The sequence below is a fragment of the Diuraphis noxia genome, unplaced genomic scaffold (genome assembly GCF_037042655.1).
Source record: "Diuraphis noxia isolate RWA-SAM2 unplaced genomic scaffold, SU_Dnox_SAM2 contig0004, whole genome shotgun sequence".
NCBI lineage: Eukaryota > Metazoa > Arthropoda > Insecta > Hemiptera > Aphididae > Diuraphis > Diuraphis noxia.
In genome coordinates, this window is record NW_028301714.1 from 53,499,686 (window position 1) to 53,518,988 (window position 19,303).

Sequence of the window (19,303 nt, forward strand, 5' to 3'; positions counted from 1 at the left end):
CCCCATCACCGGGCAATAGGCATCCTGTATGAGATCTAAAAGAAGAAAAAAAATCCTTACTTTGATACTTTCATTTCCCAGTTTGTTTCGCACGTCCTCTTTTATGTCGTGACTCGTGCTGCGAATTGCGATAGCAATCGTCTCTTGTATTCTATATTTTTTTTCAAATATTTTTGTTATTTATTTATCGTCTAAGTAAACAATTTTTTTTCTGTTTGTTCAACTATTTGATTTCGTTGCAGCCAAACGAACACTAACGTAGTAGGTATATTATTTTCATTCTACAATTAACGCTCTCATAGGTCCGTCGTTCACGTACGCGCTAAAAATCCTCGCCCGTTACAAACTATACAGCAGCAGTACTTCGTATTCGGCGGCGGTTATCACCGTTCAATAATAACAATAATAATAATAATAATAAATAATAATAGTTAATAGTGTAATAGGTATTAACAAATTCACAAAATACAATAACCGTTCGTCCGTATTCGCGCACAGGAATCTAATGATATCGTCTTCTATACCAACAGGAGGCAACTGTTTTGTCTTATTCATCTGCACTCAAATTGGACCCACTGACAGTTCTAACTGTTCGTTTTGGCGTTTTCTGTGTTATCTGTGTGCTTCTTATATGCCCGATATTGCAGCTTGAAAAAAACGGAGTCCTCGTAGTCTGTTGTTTTGTTGTTTCGAAGACTTGATCGTCGTCGATATGTCTGAGATAGTCAACGAAAACAGCAAGTCATCGAATCCGCCTGTTGATGGCAACAATGAAGGTAAGCACTCATGATATTATGCATTACAATTTATGTATGTAAGTTTATAAAACTACACTGTTCAAAATTCTCACCATCACTTTTGGTAAACCCAACCTAGAACTGGGAACTAATTAAAGTTGTTTATTTTTTGTTTTTTTGATTTTCACACTTCTTATTTAATATATTGTTTCTTAGTTGCCTAACTATAATCTGTTATATAATACATCACTATATTAACTTGTGAAATATACTTCTGACACTTTTTATGATAATATTATTTCTGGGTACCTACGTTTAATAAAAATACCTTATTGAAAATATATTTGTATTTCAAATTGTCTGGTGTAATTAACCTAACTGAGGTGCTTAACATTGTCTTATAAATTATTTTAGTTGCATAGGTTGTTTCAAGTTATAAACAATTTATGGTACCTACCTACCCTATTTTTCTGTCTAATGTGATTTGCGTTTTGTGAATTAAGTAATGTTAGTATAAAATTTAAATATTTTAAAGTATACTAAAATAAATAAGAGGTAATCAGATATTATTAGTAAATTAGAAGTAGGTAATCAAATATAGGTAGGTATACCTATTTTAATTTCTTATCACTGTAGGTATATATTATGATTCATGTTATTAGAATTTTTTTTATATCAGGTATATAGAGGTAGGTTTTTTAATTTATTTTGTACAGTTAAAAATGTTTGAATGGATACAAAATCATAGGTACATGCCAACACTATATTTGTCCTTATATTTGTTTTCTCTTTAATACTCATGTGCAACATAGATCAAATGAATTTTTGGTATAAAATTGTTTTTTTTTGTTTTGAGAACCTAATTGTATAGTTGAATCAATTTTTGATATAATTATTGGCTAATATTTTGAATATTGATTTATCGCCTTATCGATTTTATATTTTAGTGTTAGGTATTTTACTTTATAAATACAAACATTTATATAATTTTAAATTGTTTTGAGATACTATTTAGACAAATGGACATACCATACCCTCAATAATATTCATCATTTTTATTATGTATGATTTTTGAAGTTATTTCGCACATAAAATTGCTCATGACCATAGTAAAAAAATGATTTTGCATAAATGCTTTTTATATAAGTGGGGCATGGGCCAGAGAGAGAAACAAATAGTGCATTGACATCTTAATGCTGCATACCTACATGTATTAATTGAATTTTTGATCACTAGACAAGTATTAATTATATACTAAATTAGTTGAATATTTAAGTATAAATAAAGAAAAGAAGAAACATGTCTTATAGATGAAAAAATTGTCAACCTACTGTTTGATAATGGGTTAACAATGTTAACATACCTAATTTAAAAATAAAAATATATCTACCTATAAATTAATTTATCTAAGCAATACATTTCAATTTTTGAATAAACTGATTAAAATATTAACCTAACTGCAAGAAACCTTCTTGGAATAATTCTTCTATAATTTTCTCTAAAATTAATTTTATTGTAACATAGACATATAGGTATAAAACTAAGATAATTTATTTTTTGAAAGATGTATATTCTATTGCACATTATTTTATATAATATATTGGTAGTATTTAAAAAATGAAAATATTCATATGTTTTAGTACCTAAACATATCTAATCATTTTCCTTATCACAATTAATCATAAACCTAACTTAGTAGGTACATAATTAATTAAATAAGAAATATCCAAATATTAAAAAATAAAATTTATCAATATAGATAGTAGATTATAATAAATAATATTTATTATTTATGTATTTATATTATTCAATATATTATTGTTATATTTACTTATAATGCATTGGAATTTCTATACTGATGTTCATTTTATGTAATTAATACCAATTTAATGACAGATTAATACATTTTTATCACATATAAAATCTAATCTAAATATAAGAAGAATTTTTTGTCAAATTTTAATTAATACAAGGTAATCTTAATTTTTCAGTATGGCTTATAATATTATTCCAACCAATAACAGATAGGTATTTCTTGTTGTATAGACATATTCTTAAGGTTAGGTTTTAAATTTATGTATCATTTAATTTGAGTGTTATAATCTTTGTTACTATCTATTATTTACAATAACTCATAACACTGCTTTACTGCAAGTTTTCAATACATAATAAATCATGATCATGCATTATCCAAACATAATATTTCTCACATAAAATTAGTTAAATTTTTATTTGAGTCTTTATGTGTTTGCTATAGTACTTTTAATTTATAAAACTAAATATTAGTATACCAGCTATTCAGTTTTATTCTAATACCTGTCTTCATCTGCTTGATGTTTCATTTGGGTTAATTAAATATCGAGTTAATTATTATATAAATAAATTAGCAAATTTTGTAATGGCATGTCAATGCGACTAAGGGTTATATTACTTTAATTTAATTTAAATTACAAGCAGTATTTAAATAACTAGAATAAAATAATTATTTACTTTACTTGTTAGTTGAACTACTGTGATATTTTTATATTGTGATATACTGCTAATATTTTGTAGGTACCTATATTATAAAGGTTTAAGTGATATGAAGGTATCACTGGGGGTATTTTATTTTTTCTCTTTGTTACTCCCTTAGAAATAATTATACAATATGATGTATTTCATATTAAAACATAATTGATTAAAGAATTGAATAATATAATGTATAATAATATAATTACATTATGTTAATTATACCTACCACCATAGATTTGTTTCAAGTGTTTGACTTGTTTGGAACTAGTCCTGAAAAAAATAGTAATTAGCCCATTGACCAAAAAACCAAGTTCATGATGGTTCAGTTTAGATAGATTGGTTCGCTGGAACACTGAAACTACTGGTGTACACAGGATTTTTAATGGTGGGGGGCTTTGTGTTTGATGATAATAATAAAAATCACTCAGTTGCCTCAAGATAAGGTTTGAAAAATAAAGTAGATATTTTCTCAGTCATATAGTAGTCACGCGACGGCGGAAAACAGGACCTAGAATATTTATAACAAAACAAAAAATATAATGTGATAGTAATGAGTGGGAGACTGGCCCACCACTGCTAATAAGATTTTGTATTGATTATTCAATAAAATATGGGGGCCGGAGGAGAAGTATTGGCAACATAGTTCCTTCTCCAGTCCTCGATACCATAGAAATAATAATAAAAAAAAGTAGTTATATATATATATTTATAGTCTATGTTTGTAATAATTAGGTGAACACACAATTTAAGGTACTTAATTTAATCATGGGTAAATGTTAAAACAAATAATAATAAATAATATGGTCAATGGGGGGAGCCTTCAGTCTGTTATCCCCCTCCCCCTTCTACGTACGACAGTGACTGAAACACTTCATATCTTATAATTATACTTTTATTTTAATTAAAATGTTAGATAAATCATATTTTTGATACCTACCTGGTTAGATGCATTATTTAATGGTTGATACAGTGTTTCTTCCATAACATTAGGTATGTACTATGTAATTAACTAATACAATTTAATTTGATTATCATTTTATTATTTTATATATATATATAATATGTTATATTATATTCTGTAATGATGAATTTGAAGGAAAAAATTGGAAGTCAAAAATAATTAATTACCTAATCAATAGTTTTTATTTCAACACTGAAATAAAAATTAATAAATCATTTGTACCTTAGTAATAATATTAAATTTTTATTAAATTTTTGTGTACTTATCAAAGTTAATGTAAATAATATTTGGTAAGGTAATAATTTGATATAGGAATTTTGTACTTATGTTTTATTCTGTTTTAGACTAATTCATTCATAAAATAATTATTTTATAGAATAATCATAATTCATAGTTTAAATTTAATAAATATAGTTAATCAGTATTTATCAATCAAAAACTTGATAAAAATGCCACATGAAGTGTTCTTTTGTACTCATTTTCATGTGTTTATTTATTTATATATTATTACACTTGGACACAATTCAGCCAATATGAAGATAATATTATCATATATTGTTTATAGATTGGGGTAAATAATTCACTGATTGTTTATTATTAGAAAATAATTTTATGAAATCCCAACTTGCTTTTATCAAAGATAATATTCAGAATTTCAGACATTCAGTTAGCTTTCGTAATTTTTATTAGTTAGTACTTAGTAGTCACTAATCATTACCTGTATGAATTATGTCATTTTAAATGTCTTGTTTTAACAATTTTTATGTTAGAGTATTTGATTTTTATTTGTGATGGTATAGTAGTTAATAATAATAAAATAATTGACAACATGGAAAGTAGAATTAATAAAAGTCGCAAACGACACTCAGGTATTCAAAGTCCTATGTTAAAAAAGGTACTAAAAACCATGCCTTCTTGTAAAGAAAATATTCCAGAACTACCTTACTATAACAGTATATCTACAAATGGCCTTAAAAAATGTTTAGGTTTGTATTACTGTATTACTTAATACTTGTATATTTTATTTTGAACAATAGGTTATTTAAACATCTAAATTTGTCATATTTACAAAAGTATAAGGTATAAGTTATTAGATAATATTTTGTTTTAAATAATATTTATTTCTTAAACTAAATGATTATCTAAAAACTGTATAGGTATAACAACCAATGAAATGGAAAATGAAACAGGCGTTGAAGAAAAGGTTAAAGTAGTGAGATTTAAGCAGCCAACACATAAGTATACCAAAGAAGCTCTGTTGGAATTACAAAACTTGAGCAGTTCCAAAGTGCGCCCTAAATTTTTAGACAACTTCCCTGATTTGGATTTAGAACTTGCTGGAAAAACTCGAAAGTAAGTTTCAATTTTTATACTCTAATTTTATAAGTAAACTAAGTACCAAAAAAAAAATTTTTTTTTATTAAATCACCTGGATGTAATCACTTAAAATGGTTTGAATAATTGTTTCTTTTTTTTTTACAGGGGAAGTAGGCCTGTTGCTAGTGGAAAACCAGCTACTAATAGTAAGACAGTAGCATTTGATTTACCGCCTTGGCAGAATCAACCTACAGAAAATGGTGAACTTAAAACTGAGGTTAGTATTGTTATTTTCTAATTATTATCAAAAATATACTTAGAGAAAAAACAATTGGTAAAAAAATAATCATTTCTTATTTATATATATACATTTACACTTAAGTCATATCTAAATGTTCATTTAAAAATATCTACATAGTGGATTTTTTCATCTACCTATGTGGTTTATTCTAACTTCTAGTTTAGTTTAAACAACATTGAGTGTTCTGTAATAAAAGTAATTTTATTATTTCTATAAATAATCATTGTAGAACTTAAAAATTCATTAGTTTGTTAATTGGGAAGATTTGTTGATATTTAGTTTATTAAATCATTTTCAAGTTCTTATGTTGATATTAATATTGTTTCGTTTTTTTCTACAATAAGTATCAAATTCATTGATTGCTCATATTTTATATTAATTAGTACCTATGCTTTTAGAACTATATTTTGTAACCATTTAATCTAAATTTTCATTGCAATATGTGATAATAGTGGTCCAATCACTTAAATGGCAACAAAACAAGTATAGTAAAAAACAATTAATTTAAAAATATATTATTTTCATATTTTATTGATTTAAATTTGCATCTTAGTTGATTTCTATAATTGAGATGTTTTGTTTTATTTGGTATTTCCAAATACTTAAATGATAAAATATAAACCTTGTATTATAATTTAAAGATAACTTTGTTGTAAAATTTTTAATTTAGAAAAAACCTCAGGATGCTAAAGATCGTCTGAAAAAGGATCAAGATATAGTTTTGAGTCCTCAAAGGCGTAGTTTCAATTCCGGTTGTTTTGTTACTATGAATGCCTCTAGTGGACCAAAACGTTCAAATAGTCCTTTGAATACATCTGCTAAACAGTATGTTGAAAGGTGAGATACGTTTTATTATGTTTGTATTTTTTGATTATAAAATACAAATTTAGGGAGCCCATTCGAGAACCTCGTCGAGTTGGCAGTGGTCGATTAATGAGTCGAGATTCTTGGGATTCTGGTTTTCGTCAGCCAGAAAATGGAATTGCAAATAATTACAATTTTGGTAAAAGTGGCTTTCGTGAATCTTCATCTCATAACTCAATGTTTGTATTTATAGCTATCTCTTAAATTGTTCGTCTATTTTTGTTATTTATTCAATCATATTCTTTTTAGTGAACCTCGTAGAAAAGATTTTGAGTTTGACAGAGGAGAAACAGATCGTTATAGAAATTATGATCGCTTTAAAGGCTCTAGTAATTATGATAGACGTCGAAATGATTCTTATCGAACACAAGAAGAACCAGAATGGATGACAGGTTTGTTATTATTTTTTTTTTTTTTCATTAAAAAATAAGGCCATCAAAACTCAATGGAGTACACAGATATTTTCAATTGAAAGGTTAACATTAACAAAATTTAACATGTACAAAAATATAAAATTATTCATATTATATTTATTATATATAACTATATGCATAGGCATGTCCACGGGTCATGCCTGTGCATGACAGGCATGTCCTGCAAATTTGATCAAACTTACATTGTACATTTTGATGCATAATATGAACCTTTTTTTCTCAATTTCTAATTTCATATTAAATTTTTTGTTTTTCTCATGTGTATGATTCAGGGTCATATCCCCAAACCCTAACAAAAATTTTTATTTTTTTGAGGAGGATTGGCAGTTTCTCCATCCCCTAGATATGCCACTGTTGTGCATGACCTGCGAATGAGGTCTGGACACGCCTATGATTATATGGTATAGTGAAAAAAAAATACCAAGGGGCTTGTACATCCCATGTGTGGTGTACTGGTGTGTACCTGTATATGCTATTGTCAAAACTATATAATATCAGTTCAAAACTGATAAAACTCAAAAAATTTGTTTTTTTGGATATAACATGTTTTCTATCTTGATTCTCCATGACATAACATAAATTTGATATTAAATACTAAATATTATAATATTGGAAATATTCTCTTTTGGATAATAATTTAGCTATGTTTTATTGCATTATTGATCTTAAATCATAATATTGTGTATATGATGGAGTACATAACATGGATTTGTTTTGACTCAAGTTGTTTCAATTTTGAACTGGGGTGTTGATATAATATTATTGTCTCCATATTACAGACATATAACTTGAAAAATGTGTATTCAGTATTACTGATTTTATGTTATTAATCTTAATACTAAAAGTGAATTAACTTGTTTAAAAACTTGAAGGTAAATGTTATTCGGGGCATCTCATAGGCTTGTATTAATATTTTAATTTAAAGTGTGTTATATTTTACAACTGTATAAAATTTAAGAGTTTTAAGATGAAATATCAATAAAAGGCAATGCAATATCCTAGATAATTCCTACCTTTAAGTTTTTTTACAAGTCACTTCACTTGTAGTATTATTTTATTTTTGAAAGACCAAGTTTCTGTGTATAATAGTAAATTTATATCATACAGTTTAATAAACATATGCTCAATTATATACTAAAATTTATTGTGTAATGCTAAATAATCTTGTACAATGTTTTTGTTTAATCTTTAAACATGTATATACGATCATGTTTTGTTGCACTTTATGATATTGTAATGCATTTCCTTTGTAGCCTTCTCATATTGAGAGAATGCTTTACCCACATATTGTGTTGTCTGTCTCAAAAAATTGATATTTTTATTAAGAAGCAAATTATGACCTTTCTGATGAAACTATACATTTTAAAACGATCATAACTTAAAATGAATAATATAAATAAAATTCTCTGAGATTCTCTAGATAATAATCTTACATTTAAATTTTATCATGGGTCAATCCACTATAATTTTAGAATTTACAAAGTAAAATATAAAATATACTATGTTCTAATTTTTAAATGACAGAAATTACACACAGGTATGGTGTTCCCTTACACCAGGGATAGCAAATTATTTAAACATTACGTACCAAATATAACCTTTATGTTTTCAAGCATGTTTTGGAAAATATTATTTATTATATAGCCATAATATATATACAGGGTGTCCCAAAGAGATCTGACATTCTGACAAATGAAATAACTTTTGTTCTAATCAATTTTTTTTTTAATTTCTTTTAAATATAATCCATAGAAACTTGCGCTACATTTTTTATTTTTTAATACTGATTATAAAAAACTTAAAAATTGATAAAAATTTTTTTCGAAATATTCAATATAGCCAATTTGTAAATCTAATTTTTCGAAAAATGTATATGGTAAAAATACTTATTTAAGTCAAATGGCTGATTTTTTACAATTTTTTTAAATATCAATATTTTCGTTAAGTAAATTACGATCTAGTTCATGTTAGAAACATTTTAATTTCAAATAATATAAAGTTTTTTAAAAATATTTGATAAGAACATTTTTAAATAGGTGCATGTTAAAATATAATTATTTTAGATTCTGAGCGGAGCGATGAATGTATTGATTTTACCATGATGTGTGTTTTTTTTTTTTTTTTTGTGTCTGTCATCACGTTTTGGGACAGTAAAAATGCTTTGATTTTTGACTTCAGTACCTCGTTCGATCAGAAAGTGAATCTAGTTGGTACTTTGGGGGATCAGAAGTAAATCTTAATACTTTCCTAAATAATTGAGAAAAACAAACTAAAAATTAAGGGAAAAACGGGAAATTTTACGCACACTCATTTTTCGACAAAATCGATTTTGGTTTTTGATGTAACTTTAAAACAAATGACCATAGATACATAAAATTTTCACCTAATGTTTATATAAGTATAGTCTATCCACCATGCAATTTTCAAAAAATTTCGACTTAAGTTGAACTATTCATAGGCATTTCAAATTTTCGATCATTATTAGTTTTTTTTAAATTAATATCGATAAAAATTTATTTGTTAGGCAGAAAAGCTTGAAAATTTAATACAAGGCTCTTAACATATTGTTACAATAACAGTTGAAAAATAAAAGAAATTCATAGTCACAATTTTTTTTATAAGCATTCAAAGTTTGAATTTTGACAAAATACGTAAAAATCACGAAAATTCACAAATTATTTTATGCTAGAAATTCATAAAAAATTTTCCTTTTATATCTAAGATTAGAAAATTTAATACAAGGCTCATTATATATTTTTACAATAGCAATTGAAAAATAAAAGAAATATACAGTGTGTTTCCTTTTAAAGGTAACATTAAATAATTCTGTCCAGTGACATCGGATTAATATGCGGATTTTGGGAGGGGATAGGGAATACATAAATACACATTACTTGATGATTTTTACATTTTTAGATCTTTCCGTGTGCAAATGCGCAATACAACTTACATTTTTTTAAATGGCAACAGGTGTTTTGAATACCAAATTCGGATAGACCGAATTTTTTTAAGTCGATTTGGTCCTTTTTACCATACCTCTAAAATCAAAATTGACTAAATGGCAACCAGTCAAAGTTTCGATTAATATTATTGAATCTTTCACCAATCATACTAGAATTTTATGAATTATTATGAAATTTTATTTATTATTTTTGTATCCGTAGGTTTGCATATAATATTATTAAATCATTTAAATCGAAACTGACTGGTTGCCATTTAGTCAATTTTGATTTTAGAGCTATGGTAAAAAGGACCAAATCGACTTAAAAAAATTTGGTCTATCCGAATTTGATATTCAAAACACCTGTTGCTATTTAAAAAAATGCAAGTTGTATTGCGCTTGCGCACACGGATAGATCTAAAAATGTAAAAATCATCAAGAAATGTGTATTTATGTATTCCCTATCCCCTCCCGAAATCCGCATATTAATCTGATGTCACTGGACAGAATTATTTAGTGTTACCTTTAAAAGGAAACACACTGTATAGTCAAAATTTTTTTTTATAAGCATTTAAAGTTCAAATTTTGACTAAATACGTAAAAATTATGGCAATGTTCAAATTATCTTAGATAGAAATTCATAAAAGTTTTCCTTTTTAATTCTAAGATTTGAAAATTTAATACAAGGCTCCTAACATATTTTTACAATAGCAATTGCAAAATAAAAGGAATACATAGTCACAATTTTTTTTTAAGCATTCAAAGTTTGAGTTTTGACAACATATGTAAAAATCACGAAAATTTGCAAATTATTTCAAACTAGAAATTCATAAAAAATTTTCTTTTTAAATCTAAGATTTGAAAATTTTTAATAATCTATAATATATCCTAGACAGATAAACTGTCTTCGCTCAGAATCGTTTTTTGTATACAATGATATAATATCATTGGATTAAAATTTAATTCCATCCATGACAGTAACCCACTTGTAACCTACTGTACAGCAGAGCGACATACACGACTTACCCGCTTTTTTTTTATTGCATTTATTTTAATAATATGTGATGTATAAACTATAAATTACTATAATTTACCTAACAAAAATATTGATATTTAAAAAAATTGTAAAAAATCAGCCATTTGACTTAAATAAGTGTTTTTAACATATACATTTTTCTAAAAATCAGATTTACAAATTGGCTAGATTGAATATTTCGAAAAAAAATGTTATCAATTTTTAAGTTTTGTATTTTCAGTTTTAAAAAATAAAAAAATAAAAAATGTATTCTAAAAATGTAGCGCATGTGTCAATGGATTATATTTAAAAGAAATTTTTAAAAAATATTGATCAGTACAAAAGTTTTTTCATTTGTCAGATCTCTGTGGGACACTCTGGATGTATATATTTATACATATATGTATGTAATAAATATATTTTAATTTTTTACGTACTCTAAAAATATTTTGTCAATCTATGAATTTACCATCCCTGTCTTAAACCATATTTCTCGATATAATCAATAAATTGGTCAGTGCATTGTGTCAGTTGGTAAAATTATAAAAATGATTGATCTTAAATGCACTGATAGATCGTTACTATGTATATTCCAGTATTAAACCATTGATTATAAATACTATGATCAATGATTAAACTTAAATACTTAATCAGTAAACTAAAACTATTTTTGGCAGTTATAGCAAGCAAAATTTTGACAAGGATGAATTATAATTTCATTAATTGGTGTTCTAGATGAGTTTCTAATTGAGAAATCAAATTTGTCTGGCTAGTATTCAAGGAGAGTTCTATAATTTATCATAATTAATAATTTAATAAATTAAATACTTTGTTTACTTCTAATCCCTTCTTAGTTTAAATTTTTTTCGAGTGTTACTGGGAAAAAGTAGATATGCGTCCTCTGCATTTGACCATGAAAACATCTAATTTCAGATTACATAAAGCTTAAATATATATATAAATAGAGAAGAATGGGGGAGGATATGTTCTATGGCAAGATGGTCTTAAAGTCCCCAATATATATATATATAAAATAAATATAACCAGTAGTATAAAGCTAACAACACAAAGTTAGTTCTACCAAATTCAAATTTGCTATCTAATACCTAAGAAAGTTAGTTGTAACTGACAGTTTGGTGTCCTTTCAAATAATTATATAAAATAATAATATCATGCTTGGTAGTTCTTTTTAATTAATGTATTTTTTGTTTGTAAAAAGATGGCCCAACTTCTCAACATGATACTATTGAATTGCGAGGTTTTGAGGATCCACCTGTTGACAAAACAAAAAAGAAAAAAGCAAAACCTGGTAAGTGAACAATGTTATCACAAAAATTTGATTAACATACTTAATATATTACATAAAAAACATTTAGCTGCCCGTACTAAAAAGAATTCAATGGACTCTACATCTACAGAATCAGCAGCTGCTGTAAAAAGTGCTAATGAAACTAAAACTAAGAAAACTAAAAAAGAAAAAGATGAGGATAAAAAGAAAAAGTCAACAGTTGATAAACCAAATGTAAAGTTGTTCAAATTCACAATTTTAGTTTAATGGAAATTATAATTTTTATTTTTTTGTAGAATGAATCTGAAGACCAAACAAAAAAAGATTCTGATTCAATAACTGGAAATGAGTTCATTCAAGCCTATGATGCTGAACATAAAACAAATGACAATGTGTTAAATGATTTCAATATTGATGACTTCTTAAAGCCAGATTACTTAAGTGATATAATGCACATTGAAGGGGAAACTGATGGAAATGTAGCTGGTTCACGATTCCGTCAATGGTTTACTACTCATGATAGTAGTCGTGCTTCGTCTGCTTCAACTGAAATGTTAAATTCTGCAACTAATAGTAAGATAAAAAAATACCTATGATGTATAATATGTATATTTATAGTATAAGAATAATTATAATTAAATAAATAAATTGTAGAAGGTGCTGCAACAGATAATGCAGAAGAAGACCCTAGACAGTTATCATCAATGCTCATGGGAATAGTTAAACATAACAATCAAAACGAATCAAAAAATTTAACAAATGCATATGACTCAATTACATTGAGTGAAAACAATAAACTTCCTCCAGCTATTATGGATGTTATTAAAGCCAGTGCACCTCAATTGACTGATCCTAAAGCCGCCATACGTGATTTAGGTAATTTTAAGTTATATGGTTTTTCTTCAACTTTTTTATAATTTTTTTTTTTTTTTTTTTTTGTAGAGGTTAATGGTAAAGTTCAAAGTCTTGAAGAAATTGAATCTAGATTGCGTATGTCTAGTGGACAACAAAATGGTTATTCACCGCCACTTAACAATATTCAATTCCATGAAGAATTGAAACTAAAGAAACTGCAAAATATGAAAGTAAGTATATATAGTTCTAAACAGTTGACATTTTTTTGAACTTTGAATGGTTTAATATTTAGATGCCTCAAAATGAGCACGAAAACTCTAACAATGATGGTCATGTAACAAATAGCTCTCAAAACTATTCCATATTACAGGTATTATATTTTATTTTTCTAAGACTAGGAATAATAATTATTAATTATTTGTAAATATAATTTTAATTATAAATGTTACAATTATATTACAGATGCTAAATAATGCCCAGGGTCCACATAACTATATGGTTAACCAAGGTCAAAACCCTGCTGGTTCGTATTTTTACTTAATAAAATCTTTTAAAATCATACATTTAATAATGGTTTTGTTCTATTAAAAAATATTAAAATTTAGCTCTACAATAAATATGAATTGATTAAATATTTTATATTTATATGGAAATAGAATTCAAAATAAAATAAATAATCCTTACCACAAATGGATGATTGATTTTACATAAATTAATCATAATGAAAACCCTTTGTGATATCATGAATAATTGATAAGTATATTGAATTGAATTAAATTTACTTTGATTCTATAATTTATTTATTTGGCGAGGAATTATTTCTGAAAAGAAACAAAGTGTGAAAACAAAATAATTAAATGGCGAAGGAACAGTGGCGCAACTAGACCTTATGATGCCCTAGTAACAAAAATTACTTGGTGCCCTACAATATATTATTTTCTTTATATATTTATATTTTATAGTATAGATAAAAAAATATATATATATAAATTATAGCATAGGTAGGTTAAGTAGGTTCTTTATTTCATAAAAAAAAAACTAATACATGGTTGCATTTAAAATATATAAAATATAATGTTCGATACTTTTAACTTTAAAAATATTAATTAATTCTCTTATTGACAGTAACTGCCGGGTTAAATCTGAGGTTATATCATCTTTGTATAATTGTGTAAAATCATATGAAACTTTTATTAAGTCATCTTCAGATAAATTAACTAATGTACTTGGTTGTAAAAAAATCAAAGTTTTCAGTTATTTCCTTTAATCCATGAAATCTGTTAGAAAGCTGTAAAATAACTGTATCAATTACTGGTAAGAAAACTCAAACTTTAAAATTATCTTCTGTAACATTCAATCTTCTATCACCATTAACTTTTTCAAAATGTTTAATAGCGAATTTAGAACAAACTTCATGGTTATCTTTTGAAATTCCCCATTTATCACACATATTATGACTTATTAAGATTAAATCATCATACTGATTTCTTAAATTTTGAATAATACAATTAGCCTCTTGTAAGTTTTGACAAGCATTATGTAAATTGGTATTTTTACGTTGAAGAGACTGTGATACTCCATATAATGTTTTTAATATTTTTTCCCATAAGCATAACAACAAAACAAATTCAATTTTTTCTAATTTTTTTTAAAGCATTTGCAATATTTTTTTCTGACTTGTTAAGGAAATATTGCTTAAGGATTTCAAAACATCAATAAATCTCACTTTTTAGGCATAAATAGATATGTTTCGTGATTCCCAACGAGTGGGGCATACTTTTTTTAGGAATCTTTGCTTTATTTTATTTGTATCTACTTCACCAAAAGCTAAAATTGCCCACCTTGGTGCACATGAACTAAAAAATTGAATACAGCCTGAACAGTTTCAAAAAACATTAACTCTTTTTGGTTACTCTTTGCAGCTTCTGACATTATTAAGTTAAGATTATGCGCACAACAGTGTATATAAGATGCAGTTGGAACTTAATCTTAAATTCGTTTTTGCAATCATTACAGCTGCTCCGTCATAACGTTGTCCTCTACACATATTGATATCTTCATTAATCTTTATTACCTCAATACTATCTTTATTCAAATCTTGATAATTTATGTTATAATAAAATAAATACCAAAAACACAGGCATCAAATGGTGCCCCCTAAAATGTCAGGTGCCCTAGTGTAAGTACCACCCAACACCCCCACTTGTTGCGCCACTACGAAGGAAGGACTATTGAAATATAACTTATTATTCTTTAAAAATATTAATATTAGTATTTATATATTCTATATATTTCCTCACTAAGTAAATAAATTATTGAAATAAAAAAGTTTACTCTTAAATTCAATATACTTAGCATTTATTCATAATATCACATTTTTATAGTGCTTAAATTTTTTACTTAGCCATTTTTACACGTAGCTTACGAAGGGTTATTGTTCTGAATTTCTGATATCTCAAATTGTTATTATCGATGCAAATGATAATGTTTCTATATATTATATAAGTAAATTGCTTTATTTTGAACTCTTTTATTTGTACAACTTGGTTGGTATATTTGTAATTAAATAATACCACTATTTTTATAATAGCTTAGTGTAGACTATGTTGGTTATATCAACATTACTGTTCTACGCGACTTGCGGACAGTTATATGCTATACTAACAGAAACACACTATTATAATAATTAATAATATACACAATAGCGACAACGGAAGATAAGTGATAACCAAATGAATGCATGGTTTTAATCTGCCGACAATCGGCACTGACTCTTGTAGTTGTTATCTTAATATTTTCTGCCACCTAGACCACGAGCTGCGTGCCTGACATTGTGAAAACCGTTCGATGCAACAACAACGCAAAAAATGGCCACCGTGAATCTGAATTTTATATAAATTTGCACTTTTTCATTTATTACCTAAACTTTGATGAATTTTACTGAAGCATGTTTGTTTTACTCTATATTCCTAATGTTTTGGAGTTTACTAGGAGTTCATTGATGTATTAGAAAAAAGTTATTTCGTACAACAAATGTAACTGTATTTTACACAGTTTAAATGGGCAACTCTTGCTTCAATATACCATATATACACCATCATGCTGCTATTTTATTGTTTTACTTAGCTCACACCATGACCGTGCCGCTGGATAATTATTTCTATTCATAATCAAAAATCAATATATATTTCTGATTTAAATTATTTCATAGGTCAATATGGTTCTTCAAATAATTATCGCAGTCAACAGCCTAATATGCAAGTTCCTAATGATCTTGTTATGAAGCTCATGGAAGCACAACAGGTAAACAATCATGAAATTTAATATTTTATTTATTAGAAGTAATTTAAAGCTAATTTCCATTCATAGTTTTTTTTAAAACATAGGCGAAGCATAAACAAATTAAACAATTAAAATTAAATTTTAAATTGAGCTAAGATGAAATATATTGGTTTCTCAATTGTGTTTTTATCCTTTTTGAGTGTTAATTAATTCATTTCAGAGCTGTGAAAACATTTCAATCTCTAAGCAAATAGAATCTAGTGCCTAAATTATTCACCCAGTTGGCCAGTTATCATTTTCTAGATTCAAAATATTTTGGCTTCTTATTGACATATTAAAATTTCAACTTATTTTTAGAATTATCAATTACCTATGTATTTTAATTTTTGTTTAATTAAAGAAATCATGAATATTATAACTTTTACTGCAACTAAAATGAAGATATATGTATAGTCATAGTTTTACAAAATTGATAAAACTATGTTTAATTATTTTAATAAAATTAATCCTTTGAAAATTGTTTAAACAAAAAAATAGTTTATTTTGTATTCTTCATTAGTATCTTCTGTAACGCATTATCATTTTTAATTGTTAATCTAGATTCAAAAGCAACATGAAAATATGGTTGCAAAAGCAATGGCTGCTCAACAACAACAGTCTAAGCAACATATGTACAAACTTCCAGTAGAACTTCAAAATATGGTCAACTTCTATACCCCTACAAAAGATATATTGCAAAGCCGGGAAGCCCAAGAAATGCTTATGGGTACTATATATAAATATATAAAATTATATTTTTGTATTAAATATAAATATAAATAATATAATTTTAATAGGAATAAAACGAGGTGAAGTAATGCTACATCATTTGGTAGAACAATGGAAAAAGACTAGTGCTAATCAGTCCCGTTATCGTGAAACTCTAATTTGTCTGATGAAAGTATTCCAACATTCAAGCAGTATGTGTTTAATATTAATATTATTCTATTGAAAAATAATAAACTTAGTATTAAAGAATACAAATGTATTATTTTAGATGCCCAAAGAATGGCTAACCAACAGGACTTAGTTTACCAACAACAACAAGCTGCATTATATCAAAGCCAAATGCTTAAAAGACAATTGCTTGATCAAAACCATAAAAGGATGGAAAATGTATGTGTAGCTTATAGAAAGAAAAAAAAATGTTTAATGTATTTCTTAAATGTATTTTAATTAGGTTCATAATGCATCATATGGTGAAGGTAGTATGGATTTAGGCTCAACTCAGTCACAATCTCAACCAAGAATTGGCCTTACTCCAACATCTGTATTGCGTAAAATGACTTCTACCTCAGAACCTTTGATAGACAAACACCATAATATACCTGACGAAAGATCTGGTTAGATATCATAGTACCTTTTTGTGCTTTAATTTATGAATAAAGATTTTTTAATTTTTAACTAAAATAAATGTTTTTTAGTTACCCAGCATGCCCTTCAGCATCAAATAAACACTCTACAACAGCAAATTCAGCAACAACAGTTTATGCAGCAGCAGCAACAACAGCAGCAACAACGTCCAGTTAATACAACTATCCAGCAAATACTTAGTGGTAATTATCCCAGATACCATGGAACTCAACAACAGCAGCAGCCACAATCTAATAATATGAATGGTCGCAGTGAGTTTTCATTTTGTTGATTGATCTTTGAATTAGAACATATTTCTTGAGAATTAAAAATATATGTTTTTGATACAATGAATATTAAAAATAAAAATCTTAATCCGTAGATTGTCATAAATAATTAATGATTATTGAATAGAAATTAATATAATATACTGTTTGATTGATTTAAAGGTTTAAATTATGGTTCTGGGGATAAATCTCGTATGAACCGGGTACAATCTCCTGTTAGCAATCAGCTTGCACGATGGTTTTCTCCAGAACTGTTAGCACAAGCCCGTGCTGGCCGTTTGCCAAACATGCCTGCTATGTCACAGAATATAAACATGCTCAGTGTTGAGGATATTGAAAAGTTCCAGGTTGGTGGTCGCTCTTAATTAGTAAAAATTATGGCGACTTCTACTGTTTAATTTATAAATCGTAAAAACTATAAAAAAAAAAAGTTGTTATTCCTTTTAAATATATATAAATATAGGGCTCTTCTCCAAGTCTCAATATTTACTTTCCTTTCCTTTTGTTTTATTATGGGGTTCTTAATTTATTCTAAGTTCAGTGTTTTATCCACTGACCTCTCTTTAAAATAATTTCCTCAAAGCAATTCAGAAATGTTTTTCTTTTCTTTTTGCATGTTTAAACAAAAAATTAACCATTAATTTTTGAAAAATTGTAATTTTATTCTAATGAACTTGAAACACATATTGATTTTATATAACACATTATAATTTCATTAAGATTATGAACCTCTTGTGTACAAAAATTCATTATTATATCTTTAGAAAACAACGTGTATATAAGTACAAAGAATTATTTTCTTATGTACCATTTGTCTGTGATGTTAGAAGTTGTATATGAAATGTAAGTTTGATAAGTCTTTGTATTACTAGAGTTAAAAAAAAAAGCCGCTAAAGCGGAGATATGTATGAAAAAATAAACTATTGTAATTACAATATATACTTATAGTTTTTGACAAACTCATTTCCATTGTTTTCTTAATGCTCAGTGAGTAAATGTTTTCTTTACGTTACACATACATGTGAATGTAAATATATACATTATATATATACGTACATTATATACATATATATGCGTATTATATTAAAGAAATGTTTTTTTTTTTTTTCATTTTGTAT

At 26.4% G+C, this 19,303-nt stretch overlaps 1 protein-coding gene across 4 annotated transcripts; it reads left to right on the forward strand.

Moving 5' to 3' along the window:
- The first annotated feature begins 67 nt into the window (after nucleotides 1–67).
- Nucleotides 68–19,148, forward strand: LOC107161734 (uncharacterized). Of its 4 annotated transcripts, none has more exons than XM_089226255.1 (21): nucleotides 68–446; nucleotides 531–776; nucleotides 5,367–5,562; nucleotides 5,692–5,803; nucleotides 6,498–6,664; nucleotides 6,718–6,870; nucleotides 6,941–7,083; nucleotides 12,301–12,390; nucleotides 12,458–12,603; nucleotides 12,666–12,942; nucleotides 13,024–13,245; nucleotides 13,312–13,454; nucleotides 13,517–13,594; nucleotides 13,687–13,747; nucleotides 16,436–16,527; nucleotides 17,107–17,272; nucleotides 17,343–17,465; nucleotides 17,543–17,661; nucleotides 17,726–17,888; nucleotides 17,970–18,170; nucleotides 18,348–19,148. In XM_089226255.1, the coding sequence occupies exons 2-21, from the start codon at nucleotides 713–715 to the stop codon at nucleotides 18,548–18,550; spliced, it is 2,919 nt and encodes a 972-aa protein (XP_089082381.1). In that variant the 5' UTR covers nucleotides 68–446; nucleotides 531–712; the 3' UTR covers nucleotides 18,551–19,148. The 4 variants fall into 4 exon arrangements, with proteins under 4 accessions (XP_089082381.1, XP_089082383.1, XP_089082382.1 ...); XM_089226257.1 differs by having other exon boundaries at nucleotides 68–265; XM_089226256.1 differs by having other exon boundaries at nucleotides 68–261.
- The last annotated feature ends 155 nt before the right edge of the window (nucleotides 19,149–19,303 follow it).

Coding starts and splice junctions, on each gene's coding strand:
- LOC107161734 (XM_089226254.1), top strand. CDS start 4,973: ATGTTAGAGTATTTGATTTTTATTTGTGATGGTATAGTAGTTAATAAT. Junction 7,084..12,300: donor AGAACCAGAATGGATGACAG/GTTTGTTATTAT, acceptor GTTTGTAAAAAG/ATGGCCCAACTTCTCAACAT. Junction 18,171..18,347: donor TAATAATATGAATGGTCGCA/GTGAGTTTTCAT, acceptor ATTGATTTAAAG/GTTTAAATTATGGTTCTGGG.